General features: G+C 42.6%; 2 protein-coding genes and 1 pseudogene across 3 annotated transcripts in view; 1 reads left to right on the top strand and 2 right to left on the bottom strand.

Moving 5' to 3' along the window:
* Positions 1 to 4713, top strand: part of rrh (retinal pigment epithelium-derived rhodopsin homolog) — a 37695-nt gene extending 32982 nt beyond the window's left edge. For both annotated transcript variants that reach the window (XM_026152700.1, XM_026152699.1), the window contains 3 exons: positions 3221 to 3389; positions 3791 to 3969; positions 4166 to 4713. In XM_026152700.1, coding sequence (XP_026008485.1) covers positions 3221 to 3389; positions 3791 to 3969; positions 4166 to 4271 — 454 coding nt within the window. In that variant the 3' untranslated portion in view covers positions 4272 to 4713. The remainder of the gene's footprint in view (positions 1 to 3220; positions 3390 to 3790; positions 3970 to 4165) is intronic.
* Positions 4714 to 17316: 12603 nt separating this feature from the next.
* LOC113012715 (oxygen-dependent coproporphyrinogen-III oxidase, mitochondrial pseudogene) lies at positions 17317 to 17865 on the bottom strand (annotated as a pseudogene).
* A 33-nt stretch (positions 17866 to 17898) lies between these two features.
* enpep (glutamyl aminopeptidase) overlaps positions 17899 to 22455 on the bottom strand; it is a 33468-nt gene continuing 28911 nt past the window's right edge. The window contains exons 16-20 of the mRNA XM_026152794.1: positions 21389 to 21493; positions 20636 to 20809; positions 20209 to 20349; positions 19551 to 19632; positions 17899 to 19392 (exon numbers count right to left, since the gene is read on the bottom strand). Of these exons, the coding sequence (XP_026008579.1) occupies positions 19246 to 19392; positions 19551 to 19632; positions 20209 to 20349; positions 20636 to 20809; positions 21389 to 21493 (649 nt within the window). The 3' untranslated portion in view covers positions 17899 to 19245. The remainder of the gene's footprint in view (positions 19393 to 19550; positions 19633 to 20208; positions 20350 to 20635; positions 20810 to 21388; positions 21494 to 22455) is intronic.

Here is a 22455-nt window from a genome sequence, read left to right as displayed (position 1 = left end):
ATATCGACACTTCACCAAGTTCTTGTGATTCCTCAAAGCCATCTGATGGAAGACAACACACTGCTCAATAGACCATTTTACACTTCCGGAAGGGAGATGCGTCCTGCATGACATGCTGCTGCGAATCTCGAAATGCCTAACAATTTTATTACAGGCTGTCCCACTCTAGTCTAAACAACAGTGTTACACAAGCATTAAGTAGTCACGTTGCATAGCGTACTCAGAGGTTTTTGTCCATTAGCTGCAAAACATCTTTTCTCAGCTCCGGCGAGGCTGTGACCTTGCCTTACTCCCTTCTAGTAAATTTCCACTGGCAGATGGTTCCATGTTATCAGCTTCTGCAGACAAACGTGGGTGAGAGTCTCCAACATTCTACCACTAAAGGACATGTAGTCTAATGCCTTTATTATCAGGGCCATGCCCATTCAATACTACACTATATAATTATATGACACTTATTAATATAAGCATTGAGACACTTCAGATATTTTCTTCTTAACAGTCCCCACTGCTGTTCTACCTAGGCCTGAATCTTCTCAGTGAAATCAGTGACAGGACTGACTATGGATACCAACTACAGAATGGAGCAATTGTCAGCCACCTCCTCTACATGCATGACATCAAGCTGTATGCCAAGAGTGAACTAGACATTGATTCACTGATCCACACCACCAGGATATACAGCAATGATATCGGAATGTCATTCGGACTGGAGAAGTATAGTCGGATGATAACAAAGAGAGGAAAGGTACCTGATCAAGTACCTTGCTGGGATAATAAGCCAGCCAAAGAAGGAGATAGTAGCCCCTGACATCAAGACCAGGAAGCCCTGACCATGAATGGTTCCAGTCCAGCACCCTGAGGCTGTACACTAAGCGGAGAGAAGGAAGCCAGAGACTGTGAGTGTCAGCACCACAGTCCAGGATGAGATAACAAACATCCATGAATCCAGTAAGATGGCCCCAACCAACCGCATGTTCAGTGAATACCTCAGGCAGCAGAAACCCAAGAAAGAGGAGGAAGAGGAGGAATGATCATGGAAGAATAGGCCCCTGCACGGTATGTACCGCCGGCAGATAGAGGAGACATTGAGAAGTTGACAAAGCTGGATTGAAAGACAGTGCAGTGGCACTAATCATGGAAGCACAGGAACAAGTTCTGAGCACAAGATCTATAGAGGCTGGGGTCTACCACACCAGGCAAGACTCCAGGTGCAGGCTGTGTAAAGATGCCCCTGAGACATAACAGCAGGGTACAAGATGCCAGCAGGCAGGGCATACATGGAACGCCATAACCAAGTGGCCAACATAGTGTACAGAAACATCTGTGTTGAGTATGGCCTGGAAGTCCCGAGGTCTAAATGGCAGATGCCCCCTAGAGTGGTTGAGAATGACCGAGCTAAAATCCTGTGGGACTTCTTGATACAGATGGGCAAAATGGTGATGGCTAACCAACCAGACATAGTAGTGGTGGACAAGCAGAGGAAGACGGCGTAGTGATAGAAGTAGCAATACCGAATGACACCAACATCAGGAAGAAGAAACACGAGAAGCTGGAGAAGCACCAAGGGCTCAGAGAAGAGCTCGTGAAGATGCGGAAGGTGAAGGGGACAGTGGTCCCAGTGGTAATCAGAGTGCTCGGTGCAGTGACCCCCAAGCTAGGCAAGTGGCTCCAGCAGATCCTAGAAACAACTACCAACATCTCCCTCCAGAAGAGCGCAGTTCTAGGAACAGCAACACTGCGCAAGACCCTCAAGCTCCAGGCCTCTGGTAGAGGACGTGAGCTTGAATGATAGACAGCCCAACACAGACAGAATTTAAATGCATTTCACAGCTCTGTTGAAGAAGCTGTCTCTCAGTCTGGTGGTGCATGTTTGTATGTTTCTGTACTGCTTTCCAGAGAAGAAAGCAGTATACATAGTCCTTTGCCAAGGTGGCAAGAAGGCCAGATGTATCGCTGCAGACACCACCGTCTGCAGCGATACATCTGGCCTTCTTCTGGATTCATCCAGCATATACCAAGTCCAGATGTGGGAGTGGACTTTCCACAATCCCCTGTGCTGTTTTCACCTCCCAGGCCAGTTTTTCTGTCTTGTGCTGTGCTACTGCCATACCATACAGTTATACTAAGATAGAAGGTGCTTTCTATTGTGGCTCTGTAGAAATTCACAAGCAGCCAAGAAGAGCGTGTGATCCATTTTAGCTCCCCGAGGAAGAAGTACCTTTGTTGGGCTTTCTTCACCAGGTGTGATGTGTTCAGCGACCAGCTCAGGTTAGATGTTATGTGGAGACCCAGGACCTTGATGCTGTTGTTATCTAAGAACCACTGTGTCAGGTGTTGGATCTCCTCTCTATAGTGAGTCTCATCATTGTCTGATATGAAACCCACCACAGTGGTATCATCCAAAAAGTTAATGACTATGTTAGTGAAATTAATGGCAGAACAATCGTGAGTGAACAGAATGAATAAGGCTGGACTGAGCACACAACCCTGTGGTGTGCCTCTGTTCAAGACCAGTGTGGAAGATGTCCAGCTCTCTATTCTCATCATCTGAGGCCTGTTCGAGAGGAAGTCCCTGATCCAGTGGCACAGCGATGTTGGCACACCCAGGTTATAAGGCTTCAGAACCAACATCGTAGTATAAGAGCTGGAATGTTCGAAGTGGGTCAGGGCTCAGTACAGTGCTAATGCGACGGCATCCTCTGATGCATCCTTTTCAGGAAAATCCTGTCAGTTGGTCAGTGCATGCTTTCAAAGTCCTGCCTTCCTCCTTATCTGGTCCTGTAGCTCTGTTGGTGTTAATCCTCCTCAGGGTGGAACTCACTTGGTTTAGATGAGGGATGATGCTCGTTAGCTCCCTTATATAGCAAAAAGTTCTTTACACCGTGCATCATGATCATCATGCAGCCTGCTGTACCATTTGCTCTCGTCACCTGTAGGCTGCCCTACCTTTTTCACCTTTTGCATCAACAGGTGACCTTACTGAACTGAACCATGACACAAAAAATAATCAGGAAGGGGGCAAATAGTTTTTCTCTGAACTGTTTATTTTTTTCACTTACATTGTAAGCATGTTTGCATTCAATATAACGGAATTTGAATATTATGATTTAAAACCCTGTTTAAAATGTTAATATGTCATTGCTTAGCTGAGATAAAACAAATCTAGCATGTCTTGGTATGAGAATGCTTTATAACTATCTGTGTTTTTCTTTCCCAGGTCTTTTATTTCTTATACTATGGCAGTGATTGCTGTGAACTTTGTGGTTCCTCTGTGTGTCATGTTTTACTGCTACTACAGTGTGACAGTCACTGTCAGGAGATACAAAGCAAGCAACTGCCTGGACTGCATTAACATGGATTGGTCTGATCAAATGGATGTCACCAAGGTGAAACTGGGCCACAGTTTTAGGCTTTGTTTGTTAATGCCACATGCATCTGTATTTATCAAATGCATGTTTAAACAGAGAAGAATACTTCTGGTCGAAATTAGTTTTTTTTTTTAAACAAATATCCAATCTATGTTGTTCAATATGACAACATTACCGTTGACACTTTTTCCGAGTTTGGTAGGCTAACCATTTTGTTTTACCATGGTTATTTATAGCTTTAGTTCAGACCACAGTGTTCTACAAAATTGGAAAGTAATTTAGTTCTATATAATAAACATGAAATTCAGGAAAAATATAGACTCCCGTGTGGTTTGTGGTCCACATGGGATACATAATTTATACTACATGGAGTAAATTTGCATGTTTTATATAATGTTGTTGTTGTTTGTTGCTGACAGATGTCAATTGTAATGATTGTCATGTTCCTGGTTGCCTGGTCTCCATACTCCATGGTGTGTCTGTGGGCATCGTTTAGTGACCCAAAGACTATCCCTGCCCCAATGGCTATTATTGCTCCACTCTTTGCCAAGTCCTCCACCTTTTATAATCCCTGTATTTACGTCATTGCCAACAAAAAGTGAGTGTTCTCTCTTAAGTATGCTATGACAATAGTTAATATTTCTGTGCCAATAAACTTTTGCATAAGAAACCAATATGTGGGATAAAGTGGGATATTTCTGTGTCACATTAACATTTTTATATACTGTGTACTTCTGTCTGTAGTGTGTAGTGATGGTGGTGTGTAGAAGGACTTAAATCGCCTTTTCTTGCAGGTTCAGAAGAGCCATTACAGGCATGATTCGGTGTCAAACAAGACAGCGAGTCACCATCAATACCCAAGTTCCCATGACAATTTCCCAACAACCTCTGACCCAGTGAGATGATATTGCATTCAGCATGATGTCACATTAATATTAAAATAACTTGGCATTAAAACGCTGTGTAGAAAAATGCAATAATGACACCAATGAGTGACGGTGCTTCCACTGTCACCTCAGCAAATATTTTGTCTCCCTTAGTTTCACAAAATGTAACCTACAAAGTCTTTAGAAGGGTGAGAGCCATAGATGAGCTGCTTAGGCTGGGCCCTTAAAAGCACATGGGCTAAGCCATTTTTTTAAAGATTGCAGCTTCCACTATCAAACACCCATGCTGATGTTTTTCTGATAGCTTGATTGAAAAGCAGCTGTAGTGTTTCCTTCTTCTCCTTTATTGGGACTGTTATAGGGCCATCGGTCTCTACTGTCCCTTCTATCAAAAGTCTTAAGAAACCTGTGAATAAACACTTAAAAAATAAAGAAAAAACAACGTTTGTATTGTATTCATGCCTTATTTTTTTGTCTGGTCTCTCATATGTTTGCAGGTACACTTAGCTTGACTACATGGCCCATATTATTTTTTATGCTATATATAAATTACATGAATATGAAAAAAAATCATGTTTTTCTTAACAATGTAGGTCTTTATTCTTATGATGAAGTACTTCTTGGGTGCATCTCTGGAGTACACCAAGCCTTTTCTACTCTTTCATATACATGACGATGCCCCCCTCCCCATTTCTCCCACATTCTTACTCTGTCCTGGTGTGAATATGTGTGATGGGGTACAACCTACCCTGCTGTGGATGGTGTGACTTAATGTAAACATAATGTGCACTTTATTAATCCCCATAGGAAAATTAAAATGGCCTTTACTAGTCCCTAAGGACCCCAAAGCGCTTTACACTACATCCAGTCATCCACACACACACTGGTGATGGCAGCTACATTGTAGCCACAGCCACCCTCGGGCGCACTGACAGAGGCGAGGCCACCGGGTCCTCTGACCACCACCAGTAGGCAACGGGTGAAGTGTCTTGCCCAAGGATACAACAACCGAGACTGTCCAAGCCGGGGATCGAACCGGCAACCTTCCGATTACAAGGCAAACTCCCAACTCTTGAGCCACGATCACTTTGATTACTCCTCTGCATTTAACCCATTCACTCAGAGGGCAGGCAGGCAGCCACCAATCCAGTGCCCGGGGTGCAGGACCTTACTCAGGGTGGGCGTTCAGTGGATTCGAACCACAGACTTTCCAATCATGGTTTGGCCACTATACCTACTGAGCTTGGGGCAGGGATACCTTGTAATTAAACCCAGTGGTATTCCAGCAGATCCCTCAGGTCAGATTCAGGTCACCTGAAAAAGAGGATTGTTGTTCCTTCAGCGGTCGATTACCAAGACCATGTGAAGTACCCTCTGAAAGTGAATACAGCATTATTGTCCCTGCAACACCACAGCAACAGTTATCCTTGAGACGCTTGGCAACAAGTTAAAATGCCACAGGGAGATGTACCCTCCATGGGGAACGACGTTACAGGCCAAGATCAAGGCACCATGGAGTTTGCTCCTTATTGGAACTGCAGAAAGGTATAAAAATGGAGAAAGGGGTTCAAGTAACAAGTAACAAAAAGATTCCTTAGAAACTGCCACGCAAAGACTCACAGCCTTCGCTAACCGCTTGAGGAGGTATACCAGAGAGATAAAGCCCAGAGAACAAACCAGTTGTTTTTTCACTGAGCCATTCAAGATATACTCTCAGTAGTAGGTGAGCAATATGAGAAGAGGCCTAGAGGAACTGAAGAAGCTTCTCGGATGAGAGGTGAAACGTCTTCAAGCAACTTAAAGAAGTCCAGACGCTTTTCTTTGCAAGCTCCTTTGACTACGATGACCTGGATGACTGAGAACCTTCACAGACGTATTGTTCTACAGTAGTGTAAAGTCTACAGTGACTGTAGACAGTTACGTCTTTTCACGATGGCCTATGGGCCAATAGGAGCGCTGAATCCCACTGTAGACCAAGAGCACCTGGCTGCAGACACTGTGGAGCTCCACAGAAACCGGAAACACTCCACCTCCACACTAGGTGGAAACACATGACTTCAAATTTGAACAGAGTTACATTGCACCAGCTGTGCCTCAATACACAGTGTACACAGTGCATATAAAAAGTTTGAAATATAACTCTTTTTGGGTCACAAAATACACTTTTAAGATATTTTCAGGCGAGAATGTTGCTGCAGCCACTGTGGAGCTCCACAGTGGGCAGAAACACTTGACCTGCACAGTAACCAGAAACGTGTGACTTCAAACTGGAACACGGTTATGTTGCACGACCCATTTCTCAATATGCGTGCTTTTTGTTTTCAAACCCCCGCGGTCTTACACTACTCAGGTTAAACATGATATATAAGACATTTAGATAACTTAAAAATGTTTGTTTTATTTGTTCCTTAGCAAATCGGTTTGGCTGAGATCAGTGGCGGAGCGGGGGGGGGGGGTTGGCTTACTGGGCTTAAGCCCGGGTTGTTTTGTCAGAAGCCCGGGGTCTTTTGGAGTGTAATTTTTTCATAGTTAGATGCCTGGCTGACAACTGTATAAAACAAAAACTACACACAATATTCGAAGCACATAGTGCACACTGTGGGAATTTACGACTGTGCGTAAATCCCCCCTAATATTGGTATGATCCGAGCTCAGGCACTAAGTGACCGAGCGAGGGGGCGGGGCAGCTGCTGCCTGCGAGTGAGCTGTTGGAGAAACGCAGCCAGGCAGACAGAGGAGAACTGAAGTTCGACCAGGTACCAAAGCAAATCATTCGTACTGTACAAATAATGTAAATATGACGGTGAATCATGAAAGATATCAAAGTGATCACTTGACCCATGTTACGTTACTTGCTCTTCAAGTGAATCAACAAATGAAAAGCCGAACAACAACAATGCTGTTTCTTTAGAGAGTCTTAGCTTACACGTGTGTTTATTTCATATTTTCAGTTGTTTCCCTCCACGACTAAATAAATCGGTTTCAGTAATGCACTGATATACAAGAATGGACATAAGGAGCTTCTTTCAAAGAAAAAACTCTGGTAGATGTTATTTTATATATTATGCTTTGTATGTTGTTCAGTATATTTCTATGCAAAACAAGAGGAACTTCAATACACAGCAGTATATTCACAGCTGAAACCAGATATTTACACTTTATGGAAAACACAAGAACATTTTTTTACTGCACAACATCAATTTAGAGTAAACTTGTTTTGTTTTGGATAAATAAATATTGAAATATCTTTTGAATTAGTTAAATGTCAGAATAAAGAGAGACAGAGCTTCTATTTTATCACTTTCATCAAATGTAGGAGTACATGTACACTAAGTTTATTGTTAATTAATAAGAAAACTGCAGAAGATTCCATTCTGAGCTGAAGAAGCTTCTGATAGGTTAGTAGAGTCCATGTGAGTAAACTGGTGGCACAGCTGTGGATGCATATAAGGCAAAACACAGAGGCTGTTTCTTTGACATGGGAATATCAAGAGATGTCAACCAAAACACCAGGAAAAGAACTGTGGAGCTCCATAAGTGTGGCTCAAGTTTGAATACAATTTGGTGCCATTTGCAATTAAGAAATACAGACAGTTTATCTCTTTACTCTTAAAGTTAACAAATATGTTTTTTATATTTATCTAAAAAATAAACATTTAGTCTGATTTGATGTTACAATTAAAAAAGTGTTTTTATCTGAAGAGTCTGTAAATATCTGGTTTCAACTGTATATTTGATGATTGTCAGCACAAAGAGAGAGAGGGGGGGGAACAGAGAGGGAGAGAGAGGAGAACGAGGACAGAACAGATGAACAAGAGCAGGTGAGACACACATGTTAGTCACATGGTTGTTTACCAAAAGTATCAGCGTATCACAGGTCCTCATGTATCTCATACCTAGTGTTTCTTTTTAGGTTTGTTATTTTTCAAATTCTATATTTATTAAGTTATGCAGCTTGTTTGCACAACAAGGCTGAATAATTATATAAACCTTTCTCAATCTAAATATTGGACTTTGGTAGAATTAAAAAATAAGTGTAGTGCAGGTCTATGATGATTTTTAGTGCTACTATCATCTAGTTCTGATTCTGGTTCTGTCTTGGTTAAGTCCTCAGTAGTCCTGATTTTGAACTGCTGTAGTCCTGTTTTAATTCAGGATCAGTTCTGGGTCTGGTTGAATTGGGGTTTAGTCCTCGTGTCTTGATACAGCCAGACTTTGTTCTGCCTTGCTGCTTAATTAAAAAACTAGTTTAAGGTGTCCTGCAGATGTGATATATATTTTTCCCTATATGAAGTCATTCTTTTTTGAACAAAACTCAAAACAGAGCCAATTAATCTTCAGTCATTTCTACCCTAACCCCCCCCCCCCCCAAACATGATCCAATTATATTTTAAATATTTGTTCAATTCTCTTCCAAACCCAAGCAGCTGTCTATTGTAAGTTTTCAGTGTCTACTAAAATAAAAATAAAAGCATTCTAACATCTCACTTGTTTGTTATTATTCAGGCATACATATGTACATGTTTTCATACATGTAGTGATTGTGTTTAACTGTATGAAGCTTATTAGACGTGGAACAGATCATACATAAAAGCGAATTTTGCCAGAGTGCTTAAGATACTTTTTGAAAATTATCTTTTTTTCTTTTTAAAGGAAACAAAAGAAAATCTACAACATGATGTGTAATTTCTATTGTAAATATTAATCACAGTTAAATTAAGAGGGGATAGCAGTAAAAACTCCGGATTGGTGATGTCATCAAGTGCGCTGCTGTTCCAATTGTAGAACGAAGTCCGGCCTCACATGTGTGCTTAAGAAGTCCGGACTCGCGTACTTGAGAATTGAGAAACAGCTTCTGTTTTTGTGTTGTATCCCATATTGCAATACATTGGACGTGGTTCTACCTACTGTGGAGGTCATGTGTTCCCTTTTAATGTGGCGCTCCACAGTGGCTGCAGCCAGACCCTTCTCCTGTAGACTATCGTCTGTCGACGGAAGTTGCATCACCAAAACAACAACACTTTTTTTTCTATTAACAATTTAACAATACAATCAAGAATAATATAACACAATACAATACAATACAAAGTAACTCTCGCAGAAGCTAAAAAATACAACAAAAATAACAGCAAGGATATAAGGGGGTGCTAGAGTACTAAAGGAACAGAATAACAAAGGAAGAGCAGAGGTTGACACACAATGGAGGTAATAATCAAAACAGTAGCAGACGGGAAATGTCATCATAGATCTTAACAAATCTGCTGGACTTCAGTTTTTTAAGTGACATGCATGAAGTAGTGTTTAAAATCACTGATGAACTATGGAAAGGATGGTTTACTATTACTCCATTTACAACAATGATTATGGTGTTTCCCTAACAGGATGATAATGTTAATCACAGTAGAGACAGGTAGATGTAGTTCAGCTATATAGAAAATAATATCAGAAATATTAAACTGCGGGATATCGTTGATCTTGAGGGATAACCAGCTGTGTAGTTCTAACCAAAAAGCATCTGATGCAGGACATGAGAAAAACAAATGGTGTAATGTTTCACAGTCTGAATCACAGGAAGAACACAGGTTAACCTCAAACTTAAACCTCCTCTTTAGAAATTCAGACACAGGGTATATATTATTAATTAAATTAAATAAGTTTCTTTAACTTTAGGGAAAACAGGCCACTTAATAAATTCAGAAAACACTTTTTCCATGAGTGACTGATCCCTGTGAAAAGCTTGCAGATGTCTACCCGAGTCAAACCCATGGAAAATAATTGATTTGAAGTTCATACTGATAAATGTGTTATTACATTTACTATCATTTAGATGGAAGTTTCCAATTTTTAAGCTTGGCAGCGTTGGATTGACGTCAGAATATAACATTGTGTTGCGTATTAGTTGCCTTAGAGCCAATGGGATAACACGACAAACCTTTCTGTATTCTTTTATTGGACGATCTGGGTTGTGTATCTTGGAGAAAGATACATAATCCAATAAAGCACCACTCGAATCAGCAGGTCAGTTACAAACAAGATACCACTCTCAAACCAGTTCCTGATAAACAATGACTTTTTGTTTGGTCCATAGGGTCGACATATGTAGGAGCCATAATTGAATGTATTGAATTCTGATGATCACTGGGTTTTTATTTGTTTGGTTGTTATGGGAGTCACGTGGGTGCTAGCGGTGACATAAATGGGCGTTGTCAGTCTGTCATTTACTGGTTTTGATTTTGACAGAGAGGAGGGCTGGGTAGCCGTAGTTTTTGTTGACCGCTGCACTACATGTTTGCTTCGTTATATTAGAGCCTGTGATGTTGTAAGAGTTTGAATCAGGAGCCGATGATACTACTCTGTAAAAATCGCAAAGCACTTTAATAAACAAGCAAACAATTCCACCTCTCGCATTATTGCGTAAAGTTGACAGCGCGTCAGGCAAATAGGCAGGCTTCATCCCCGGCCTCTAGCGACTGTGGAAGTCGCTACAACATAGGTTCCATAGGTGTGAGGAGAGAAGTTGTGTGTAAACATCATTTTCCAAAAAGAAAGTATCTGTTTGTGAAAACTAGATATTTTACTAATCTCAAAGTCACATCTTAATAAAAAAATAAATTCCTTCTAATTCCTTAAATAAGGATCTGGGTATATGAAACCACATGGAATCAGACTGAGATAGACAAGCTCTGAGCCAGTTAATCTTAAAAGCTCCCACCATTGACTCGAAGTCTAAGGCTCTAACACCACCCTTCTCATAATCTTTAACCAGAAATATGACAGAGAATGACATGGGTAAATTAATTTAGAAAGACCTTCAGCCAAATATAGTGATATCCCTGGTCAACCAACGACTAACGGATTTCTTCATGTCGACGATACGACTGCAGATGTTGGTGTCTTCTCTTCTGGTCATATTTTTAAAAATCACTATACCTAAATATTTAATTTCTGATTCTGCCCTTATAGAAGCTATATTAGAATCAGAACACGTGTGACTAGGTAATAATTCAAATTTGTTAATATTCAGACAGTCCTGAAGCCTGAGAGAGTAATGAGATAGTGTTGTGAGCTTTAGCTATCATGGACTTATCTCTTAAAAACATCTGCAAACTGGCTTATTTTGAATCCTTTGTCAAAAATGTTTACACCATGTAAATCGGGGTTCTTTTGGATGATGAATGCCAGCAACTGAGTGGTTAGTATGAACAATTTGGGGGAAATAGAGGATCCCTGATGGATACCTCGTTGCATTTCAAACCTAGGCGTCATTCCAGGGTTTAGTGAAACAGAGCTACAGATGTTACTGTAAAACATTTTGATTACTGTTATAGCAGACGCCCTGGACCACTATCTCTGAAACGTGATTTGGTACTGTTCCCTGGTAATAACGTCCGGTCAGAGACGGGGAATGATGTCAGAGTGGAAGAACTTTATTTACCACGAGCCCACATCTAACACACGCTCTCGTAAGGATGTGGTTCTGTAATTAATACAAATAAGAAATAACATAATACTTCATTATTACAGAGAACACCATACCAGATTATAAATGGACAGATCCAGATACCAGAAAAAGAGCTTAGAGTAATAACAAACACAGAATCATAATGAATTTAGGCCAATTCCCTCATTTGTGAGTCAACACCACCCTCTAGTGGACACAATTGCTCACTCAAAAGCCGCAATGCAGGCTTTATAGACAAGAACAGATTTGTATGCTAGCTTAGTAACTCCATCAGGTAAAATCTTTGTGAACATTAACTCTCCACAATAACTGAAACAACTTAGAAATGAGGAATATCCTGTGGAGCCAGGCTACTACTTACTTTATTCCTACAGCATAGCTGCTAACACACAAGGCAATAGCAACAGATGTCTACATTGGTACATTAACAGCAACAGAAATAAAATACGTTCCCAATGTGACTTACTGGGTCTACGAACGCACACTTGCCCGCCTTAGTCCGATTCAATCCAAGTCTATAACTTGCCTGCAGCAGCGTTACTCTCCACCTTCACTGTTAATTGCCACAGCAATGAGAGGACGGCACTCTGAGTGGCTATTGGCCCCTGGGGGAATCATGCTCTGCCCTGGCAGGAGGACTTTTTAACAGCTGCCCCCAGATTTCCTGTGGAAATCTGTTGAGCTCCGGTGGCCATCAGGCAGTAATCATCCATTAGTCTGGTAACGCTCTCGAATTGCCACTTCTGTCTGGTCTGCAGGCTTGGAAGATAATATTTAATGAAATGCTTCCAGAAGTGATCGGCTAAGACCTGGCTGTGGCACCATCTCCATTTATTCAATATCTACGATTCAGGGTAGACAACCTGGTGGAGAGATGCAACTGGCCGCCCCAACAACAGGGTATTTGGAGTAACAGGATCTACATCAGCCACATCTGAGGAAACATAGCCCAGGGGCTTTGAATTCAGAATACCCTCAACTTCTGCAGGGAGGGTCTGCAGAACCTCCTCAGTTACAGTCTGTGCCCCTGAAGTTGTCTGTAGAGCCTGCTTCAAGGAGCGAATCTCTCTCTCCCAGCAACCACCAAAGTGGGGGGAATTTGGTGGGTTGAAGTAGAATCTCACCTGCTGAGCAGCTAGGTTTGTCTGCATTTCAGGCTGTAGAGCATCAAAACCCTGCTTCAGCTCTCTCTCCCCACCTCTAAAGTTCGTTCCTTGGTCAGAAAGCAGTTCAAACGGCTTCCCCTTGCGTGCTACGAATCGCCGGAATGCCATTAGGAATGAATCTGTGCCAGTGGTGGGCAGGAGGTCAAGGTGGACAGCTCTAGTGGTGAAGCATTTAAAGGTGGTGCCCCATTGTTTCTCATGTCTTCAGCCCACTTGAATAGAATATGGGCCAAAACAGTCCACACCTGTTGAATAGAAGGGGGGCTGATGAAGCTAAAGCCTTGAAGGGGGCAAGTCCGCCATCTTAGGTGCCTCTGGCTTGCCTCTCCATTTCCTGCAATCAAGACAGCCTTGCTGGTGCCGCTTTACTGCTTCTGTCCCTCGTAGTGTCCAGTAGCGCCTCCTAGTTTCCGCAAAAACTCTCTCTGCTCCAGGATGGCATAAGGCTTCATCCGTATCTTCGATAATTAACTGGGTGATCCTATGTTTAGGATCAAGCACGATAGGGTGGGTGATGAATTGGTCCTGGTAGGGACTGTGGCGAAGACGTCCCCCTATGCAAATGAGTCCTTTATTTGTATCCAACTCGGGAGCCAGAGCGACGGCTGGATCTTGGGAGTTGCTTGCCCTCTTGTAAGTGGACCGACTCAGAGAGGAAACACTCTTGCTGCACTTGTTGCAGCAGCTTGGTTTCTGCTCTTTGGTAGTCCTACGCTGTCAGAGGGGCATCTGCTGGCTCACGCAAAACTTGTGCTGTAGCCTTAAGGAGGTCCTTGAATGTCTGAAATTGATCGGCTTCGGGTAAAGGTGGGCTGCATGGCGTGATGACGTGTAGACAGGTGAATGGCTTCCGTAGTTCCTCATCATTCAGGGGTAGGAGGTGTGGTGTCTCGGTCCACTGATCTGGAGGCTCATGGGGGAATGGAGGACCTCGGCACCAGTGGCTCCACTCGCCTAAGTGAGAAAGATGCCTTCCCCGTGTAATGTCATCTGCCAGGTTGTTGGCTGAGTCAACATATCTCCAGGCTGCCCAGTCTGTCAGCTCCTGTATCTCCGCCACCCGAGTCCCGACGAAGACTTTAAATCGACGGGTGTCTGACTGTAGCCAGGTTAGTACCGTGGTAGAGTCGGTCCATAAAGCGACATAGCGAAGCGAGGCTGTTAGTTCAGTAGTAAGCACTTGTGCCATCTGTTAATGCTGCACTTAATTCCAAGCGGGGTATGGTCTGTTGCTTCCGGGGTGCTACTCTGGAACGTGCTGTCCGGAAGGCAACTTCCACGGTGCCACTTGCATCCTCACTCCTCAGGTAAGCCACTGATCCATAGGCCCGTTCAGAGGCATCGCAGAATATGTGGATGTCACATTGGCAGGTGCTTGAATCAATGCTGGAGCTGGTGTAGCAATGAGCTAATGAAATGGTTTGCAGCTGGGACAGTTCCTGCTCCCATTCATTCCAGGCCTGGAGAAGGTCATGAGGAAGGTTGGTATCATCTCAGTCAGTCCGTGAAGCCCACATCTGCTGAACAATGATCTTAGCTCTTGTGGTGTATGGCACAATGTAGCCAAGTGGGTCGTACTGACTCGCTAAAACCTTGTAGACTGTGCGCAGGGTCACTTGAGTATGATCAACAGGGCGGAGCTAGTAGTACAGCCTGTCTAAAGAGCAGTGCCAATGGAGTCCCAGTACAGCTTCTTTCTGATCAGGTTTGCCATGTGTGATCCAGAGCTCAGCGCTGTCTGATTGAAGCTCTGGGGGGAGCTGGCTGATGATTGAGGGCTGGTTACTGGCCCATTGTCTTAACTCAAAACCTCCCTCATCCAGAAGCTTCTGCAGTTTGTCCACAAGTACTTTAGCTTCGACCACTGTCCGGAGGCAGTTGTCGACATAGAATGACTGCATCACAGTCTCACAGACGTCCTCCCCTGGGTTGCTGTGATCTAGCACATGTTTTTGTAGGGCAAAGATAGCACAGCATGGGCTACATGTGGTGCCGAAAGGGAGTACTCTCCACTCGTAGACAGAAGGGGGGTTGTCATGTTTACAGTCTCGCCAGAGGAATCGGAGGAGTGGCTGGTCTTCTTTTAGTAGTCTGACCTGATGGAACAGGGAACTGGAATGAGCAATTGAACACAACTCGATTCTTGCCGTTATGCTGCACCATGTGGTGTGGGATATACAAGCTAGCAGGAGTGTTGTCAGCTCCAGGCTCAAGCTTGACAACAAAACCTTCCTGTTGTAGTCTCTGAATCTCAGTTGTGTAGGAAAGGACCTTCTCTGGTGACTTCAACAACCTCCGCTCTGTACTGTAGAGCAGAGGGAGCACCTCCTCCTTAGGCGCAGACAGGGTAGGCATGTTAGGAACTCATAGGAGTGGTGTTGCATGCCGTTGAACTCCCCTGATCTCTACTCTCTCCGTTTTAGTCTCAAGAAGCTTAATAGCTTCTTGGTCTTTTCGTGACCTGGTGCCGACTTTGGTACTGCGCCAGGGTAGCACATCCATTTGCCAAAGTCTTACAACATCTCGCAGCAGGTCTACACCTGGGGACTGACAGGTGGTGAAGTAGCACTGTTGCTCTCTCAACTGCTTCATTACATCTTGAGTCGGCCCTTGTAGGGTCCAGCCAAGGCGTGTCTTGACAGCTGCAGTCCCACCTGGGTGGGAGGCCGAGTCGGATTGGCTCCACTGGGGTGACCAAATGCGGGTGGTCTGATCCTATTAGCAACACTGGTTTAGCGTTGTCAATTTCTTGAAGCACCAGACCCCTGAGATGATGATATTTCTACTTAACGGCATTCACTGGGTGAGTGTGCTCTGCTAGCCCAAGCGTCTCGGCTGTGAAAACTTGGTTGATTTTGAAAATCTGTCTCGGCTGGGAAGTAGGAGAAATGCTGAAGGAGACAGCCTCCCCTTGGAGAACATGGAGGTCTTGTCTCACGGTTCTCAGTGGTAATTCTTTGGGTTGCCCCTTTAACCCTAACTGCTGCGCAGCGGTGCTAAGAAGGATGGTCTGCTCAGACCCATCATCCAAGACAGCGTAAGACTCTAGGACTAGATCGCCATTCCTCAGTAAAACTTTGCTGATTTTCAATAGGACTTTACATCCTCCTAGTGGTGTGTCAATGTACAACACTTTCTCGCCCACTCGCGCAGTACCTGAGTCTGTTGTTGCAGAAGAGGCCTCGGAGGCTTGCACATTTTTAGCGGACCTGTCAGTGAGTTTGTGGAGGACAAGGAGATGTCGTTGGTTGCATGTCTTACAGCGCATCTTTAGACCGCATTCTGCAGCCTGGTGGGGCCTCCCACAGCACCAGCACCGGTTGTTACTCTTGATCCAGTGCTGTCTTTGTGCTTTGTGTAGCTGTCTGAAATTTGAGCAGCTGTTTAAAGAGTGGTCAACGCTGTTGCAATTAGGACAATACTTCTTCCCATTGTGTTTGGCTGCTGCCACTGTTGGAGGGGCACCAGATTCTTGGGACTCAGTGTTCAACAGTATTGTGGTTGTCTTACCAGTGAACTTCCTCTTCTCCTCTCGGAAATACTGCTTTCTTTGAGCTGGACCGTGCCGTGTCGACTTGCACCTGCAGCTTATTATATATAAGCCGGTGTGAGAAGTCAGTCAGTGTAGGAATGGGAATGGTTTGAGGATGAATATATCGACGGAAGCTGGACCTCAAATCATCATCATAGCGCAAACATTCTGAAGGTCTTGGTATCTCCTGACATAACAGGTAGCGCTTGAGTGCCAGTTGATGCGGCTGTCCATACTGGTGGTTGAGGGCATGCCAGCGTGTTGCTGTATGTTCTAAAGGGTGCACCTTAGTCCGATTCAATCCAAGTCCATAACTTGCCTGCAGCAGCGTTACTCTCCGACTACACTGTTAATTGCCACAGCAATGAGAGGACGGGTGCGCACTCTGAGTGGCTATTGATTCCCCCAGGGAACCTGCATCGCCCCGTGCGCAGGGAACCTGCATCCTCCCATGCAGGTAGCGCATGGGAGGACTTTTTAACAATCACATTAAATGGCAATGGATTGGTTCTTATATAGTGCTTTTCTACTCTTCTGAGCGCTCAAAGCGCTTTACACAACTTGTACATTCACCCATTCAGACCAACATTTTCTTAGTACACACACATTCATACTCCGATGGATGCATCGGAGAGCAATTTGGGGTTAGTATCTTGCCCAAGGATGTATGCAGACTAGGGGAAGCCAGGAATCGAACCACCAATGTTCCGATCATTAGATGACCTGCTCTACTGCCTGAGCTACAGCCTGCCCTAAAATAGAAAAAGGTCTTCAGACACTACAGTGCAGCTCCATGTTATAAAAGCAGTATTAAATGTTACCGAGCTGGTCGATCAGGCCAGCTTTATAAAATAGACGTTTTTGCCCATACTGACGTCCAAACCTGGGGGTGCTCTGGTCACACCCAGTCTTTGGGGTTTCATAATGCGTCCAGCATCTCAACCTTCCGGGTGCCTTTGGCAGGCTCGTGCATGTACTCCCACTTTGCAGGGAGTGGGAGGTACATGAGGATGCTCTCAATTCTTGAGCCGGGCGTGGCCAGGCCAAACTTCACTCCCCTGTCGTACACCAGGTTAAACTCCACATACCGGCCTTGTCGAACCTGCTGCCAGTCCCTCTCCTCATCAGTAAAAGAGTCATTGAGATGTTTGTACACAAAGGGCAGATAGCAGGGCACCACAGTGAGGGTGCAGCGCTTGACGAAGCTGAACACCTCCTCCTGATTTGGGGAGTCCAGGTCGTCAGAGAAGATTCCTCCTATACCACGGCTCTCTCCTCTGTGGCGGATGTAGAAGTACCTATCAAACCATTTATTAAAGTCGGGCTAGTACTGTGGGTGGTGCTTGTCACAGGCCTTCAGGGTTTTGTGGAATTGAAAGACATTACAAAAGTTTACCCCCAAACCCAGGTGACATAAGGCTTTAAGCAAAAAAGGATGTTTAACCATGTCAGACGCCTTTAAAAAGTCCAAAAACAACACTAAGCTTTCTGTCTTTATTAGTTGATGATAATCAAGCATATCAAGGTTGTGTACATTTCTTCCTTTTATAAAAGCCGACTGACAATCGTCCACTAAAAAGCATTTATTCATCTCATACGTTAATCAATGTGACAGTTTACACAGTTTTGCTTCCTCTATGATGCTAACTTGTTTACTGTTTCATAAAGAGTCAAAAGGGGAATGTCTTCAATTTAGACTTTTGAATGCAGGGCTTTTTTTTTTTTAGCAATTTTGCAAGGGTAAGGCAACGCTTTATCAAATGGTAATAATCAGTTATGAATTTCATCCTAATCTAACTAACCTATTCTAAACTAGAGCTGATTTCTGATACCAATCTTGAGCTGAATGAGAGAAAAGAGAACAGATACACCCAGGACACAGATGCACTGATTTCCATCCCATGCCTGATAAAGTCCAAAAGGGGAAGCACTGTCTCGGTACAAAGTCCTCCAACTTCTTTGATCCTATAATCTAACACAGCAAAAATGAGCAAAGAAATAGCCAAAAATTATCATTCCAATTTGTACGTCCACAAAAATTGGGCAGTGGTTAATCCTCTGGTGCTTTTCACTGAAATTTCTACCTGTGAACTCCAAAGTGATGATGCTGCTCTTTAGTCATTTGTGTGAAACTAGAGAAAGAACCCCAAATCTTCTTAACAGCTGCTGTTATACTCATTTATGTTCGATGAGAATTATACACGATTAACTATTTACAGATATACACATAAAGAAATACTCTGATATAGCACTCTGTATTACTTTCACCATATAAACTCTTTATGTTAAGTCCTTTATTCTCCTCTTGGATGGAGATAAGCCAGTGGATTTTAATCTTCTTGGCAATGGTAATACATGTGTGTGAAACATTGCATATGTTTATTAAAAGGCCACCATCAAAGTTAAAGGTGGTTCAACGAAATTTTAGAATGTGTGTGGGTTTATTAGGAAAGAATAATGCATATTCACAGTGATAGAAGCCAGTTTCATATGGGAGCATGTTCATTTACATATTGAAATATCATATTTGTCAATTGCTGAAAGCAAATTGATTCCAATTTCTTTTCCAAGTTAATTTAGTGTGTATACAATACGCTGGTATATCCTGGTAGCAAGTGCCAGAACCTCAGAATTTGGGTGTTTTTTTAGACCGTCATGTTGTTTTTACTGATGAAAATCAGAAGAACCCTCGGATTAGTAGGTCCCTGCTAAAAACAAAGACAAATCACCGAATTGTGTCATTACAAAGTGCCAGTTTCAACAAAGTGTTGTGGGTGCTCTAGTTCTTTACAGCAACAGTATGAATGTACACCTGTGATGTTTTCCATCAGGCAATGTTACTGTCCAGCCACTCCTTGATCTCATTTTCATTCCTCCTAATCCATTCGATATTGTTCCTCACTGTCTCAAGTGCCTGCTTCCTGGGCATCTCACCAGCACCAGCATTTGGAGTTAGGTTGAAGAAATGCTCCATCTAAAAAACCATAAAAAGGCATAAAAATGTACAATAACTCTAAACACAAGGTGTCAACCTGAAATTGTCAGTAAATAAAATCTATTAGCTACAATTAAAAAATCACAGCCTTGTTTGTATAAGGGCAAAGAGAAAGTTACATAAAAGCTCAGGCTAACCTTCCATAACTGGAGCTCTGTGTTGAATCTGGTGGTAATTCTATTGAGTAGGCGACCAAGGTTCCTGTCATCGATGGTGTACCTGGTAAAACAGTGTAATATATAATTTCCAGGAGTGAGTTTAAAGAAATTCTCTTGTCTTTCCAGTTGTGCCTGTGTGACTGGTGCTTTCATTTTTGGGAAGTGGACAAGTCCTGATAAAATGAATTAAGTCTGCATTAGATGACCTGCTAGAACACAACAAAATTCAGATTATTTCTACCAAGCATTCTCCCTCAGATACCTTAGGACTTTACAGAGGAACTCTGCACTGACAGTTTAAACCTTTGGGATGAATCCCTGTGATTAAAAAGAAAGACATGCAGTTTCCCTCATCTGGTGGAACATATACTCAAAGTGGTGACATGGTGGTGTAGTGATTAACACTGTTGCTTCACAGCAAGAAGGTTCCTGTTTTAACCCCTACTAATTAGTATTTAATTCAAAACACACTTAACTCTCTTAATGTTATAACAGAACAATAGAACTAGACCAGTCTGACCATTTACCAGCCCTACTGTTTCAACGTGGTCAAACATAAATAAACAAATGAATCTACCATCCAAAGTTATGATCATGGTATGCGTGCCTACTTTGTGTGCTGGCTTATTGTACTGACCTGTTTACCAGATAGTCCCAGTTGAGTGTACTCCACTCCCAGGCCATGCTTTGGCCAAGTGGGTTATAGGATACGTATTGGACCAAAGTAAACAAATCCTGACTCCTCACTACGCTCTCATCTTTTGTAGCCTCCAGGAGCCTGTTAGACAAGAAAATGTATTCTTCCTCAAAAAGGGGAACGTTTATCTTAGTTGCTTAAGCCTAAGTTTAAAGGCAAAAAAGCCTGTGCCAAAACCAGAAAATTACTTGCACTGTTATTAATTCTTATAGTTCACTTAGGACAGCAGTCTACAGAAACATATTTTCAGTGAGTCTGAATTACAGGCACAGACCTAATGAAATATGGGTTAGCTAAATATCACGTAATGAAACTGTAGAAGACATGATAAGTGAACCGGTCAAAATAAATTAGACAGTGTTATTACCTATAAAGAAGCTCCACATTTTCCACAGATGCCAGTCCATACAGCAGCTTGTCCTTCTCTTGGGCCAAAGACGTCTCTTTATACCTCTGGAACATTATGTTCCACTTTTCTTCACTGCCTGAATTCTTCATACCGTATTGATATACCAGCAATCTCAGGTTGACTGCTACGCTGCTGTAGATCAAAAGATAATTACATGGTGCAGTGAAATAAGTTAAATTATTGTTGTTTGGGTTTCTTTTTCAATTTAACCTTTATTTATACAAGTAGTCGCATTGAGAGCCAAGAGAGACCTGTTCCAGACAAACATATTAAAATTACAACAATAAAAAAAAAAAAAATAGCTACAGTTGTCTTATGTACACAGTCATATTAAAAACAAGAACAAGTTCCCAGAGATGATTTCACAAAAACATTTGTACGTCTTTTGAGGTCTGCAAGTGAAATCAAGTGAGAGAGCTTCAAATTTTTCTGCAATGTATTGCATGAAGACGGGGCAGAAAAGCAGAGTGCCTTCTTCCCACGCTCTCTACAAACTGATGGAACGGTGAATGTCCTGAGACTGCAGTCTGTAACTAAACTGTTTGCATAAACAGTAAACCAGAAATAGAATTGAAGTTAAATTGACACCAACCATCCTGTTCATTGGTGTCAACCAATAATTGCTGTGTTAAAATAATAATGAGAATAGAAAATATATAACTTTTGAATAATATATTTTCTGTCTGTTAGTTAGAACACTGGAGAACTTGCCTAAGACTTCCACTGATCCACTGGTCAAAAATCCGAGAAGCTTCGTTCAGAGCATCCTGATCTCCCATCTGACAAGCGATGCCAAGCACTGTCTCCCTTAGTAACCTGCAAAATATAACATCATTGAATAGCCTCAGAACCCTGACCCTGTTCCAACATGAGATAAGACTCATCTGTGCCTGAACACTTCTGTAAATGTCTGAACACAACTCGCCAAGGACTTAGTTACTTATTTGCACTGTCAATTTTCAAAACCAATACAGCACCACTTGTGCAATACCTCACTTTTCATTACTTTTATGGACAGCATTATGCATATGTTATTAGCATAGGTGGGAAGTAACAAAGTAACAATACTTTGTTACTGTACTTAAGTAGAATTTTCAGATATCTGTACTTGAGTATTTCTTTTTCTGACACGTTTTTACTTTTTACTCCTAATATTTTCAAAACAGACTCTTTAGGGTCAACCGTATCGTTTATAGGGTTTATACTCAAGGCTTAAAGAGGGCGTGTCCGTAAGTTGTGTTCGCAGTACTTCAGAATCTATCTACCACTACAGAAGAGGAGTGAGCATGAAGGGAGTTATGTTTTTTAAGTGGCAGGTAATTTCAATATCGATGTCTTTTTGACTGTCAGAGAAGTGTTTATGTTGAGGTTTTTAAAGCAGTTATGACGCTAAACACTGGAGCTGATGAAGTCACATTAGAGATTTTTAATTTTCCACAAAATACATGTTCTAGGTCCAGCCAAGGCCCCTCTAATAAGCTTGGTTTAATTCATTCTGAAACATATAGCAACCTATTGGAGAAGAAGCAGTGATAGAAACCTGGCAGTTCTTAGACCACCACTGTGTTTTGATTTTTACAATGTCATGGTCCTGGGCCGGGTTGGCCCAGTATTCTTAGTTCTCTTGTATTTTTGTATTCAGTTCCCTGTTTAGGTTCTGTTTCCGGAGTTGCCCTGTTATGTTGTTCCCTGTGTGCTTTCCCTTTGTGACTCTCACCCCCTGTGTGCCCCTCTATGTATTCATGAGCCCTTGTCCCCTTTCGTGTTTTATTCCATGT

The sequence above is a fragment of the Astatotilapia calliptera genome, chromosome 19 (assembly GCF_900246225.1).
Source record: "Astatotilapia calliptera chromosome 19, fAstCal1.2, whole genome shotgun sequence".
In the NCBI taxonomy this organism is placed as follows: Eukaryota; Metazoa; Chordata; class Actinopteri; order Cichliformes; family Cichlidae; genus Astatotilapia; species Astatotilapia calliptera.
Note: the sequence above shows the minus strand (reverse complement) of the source record. Positions and strands in the feature narration are given on the sequence as shown.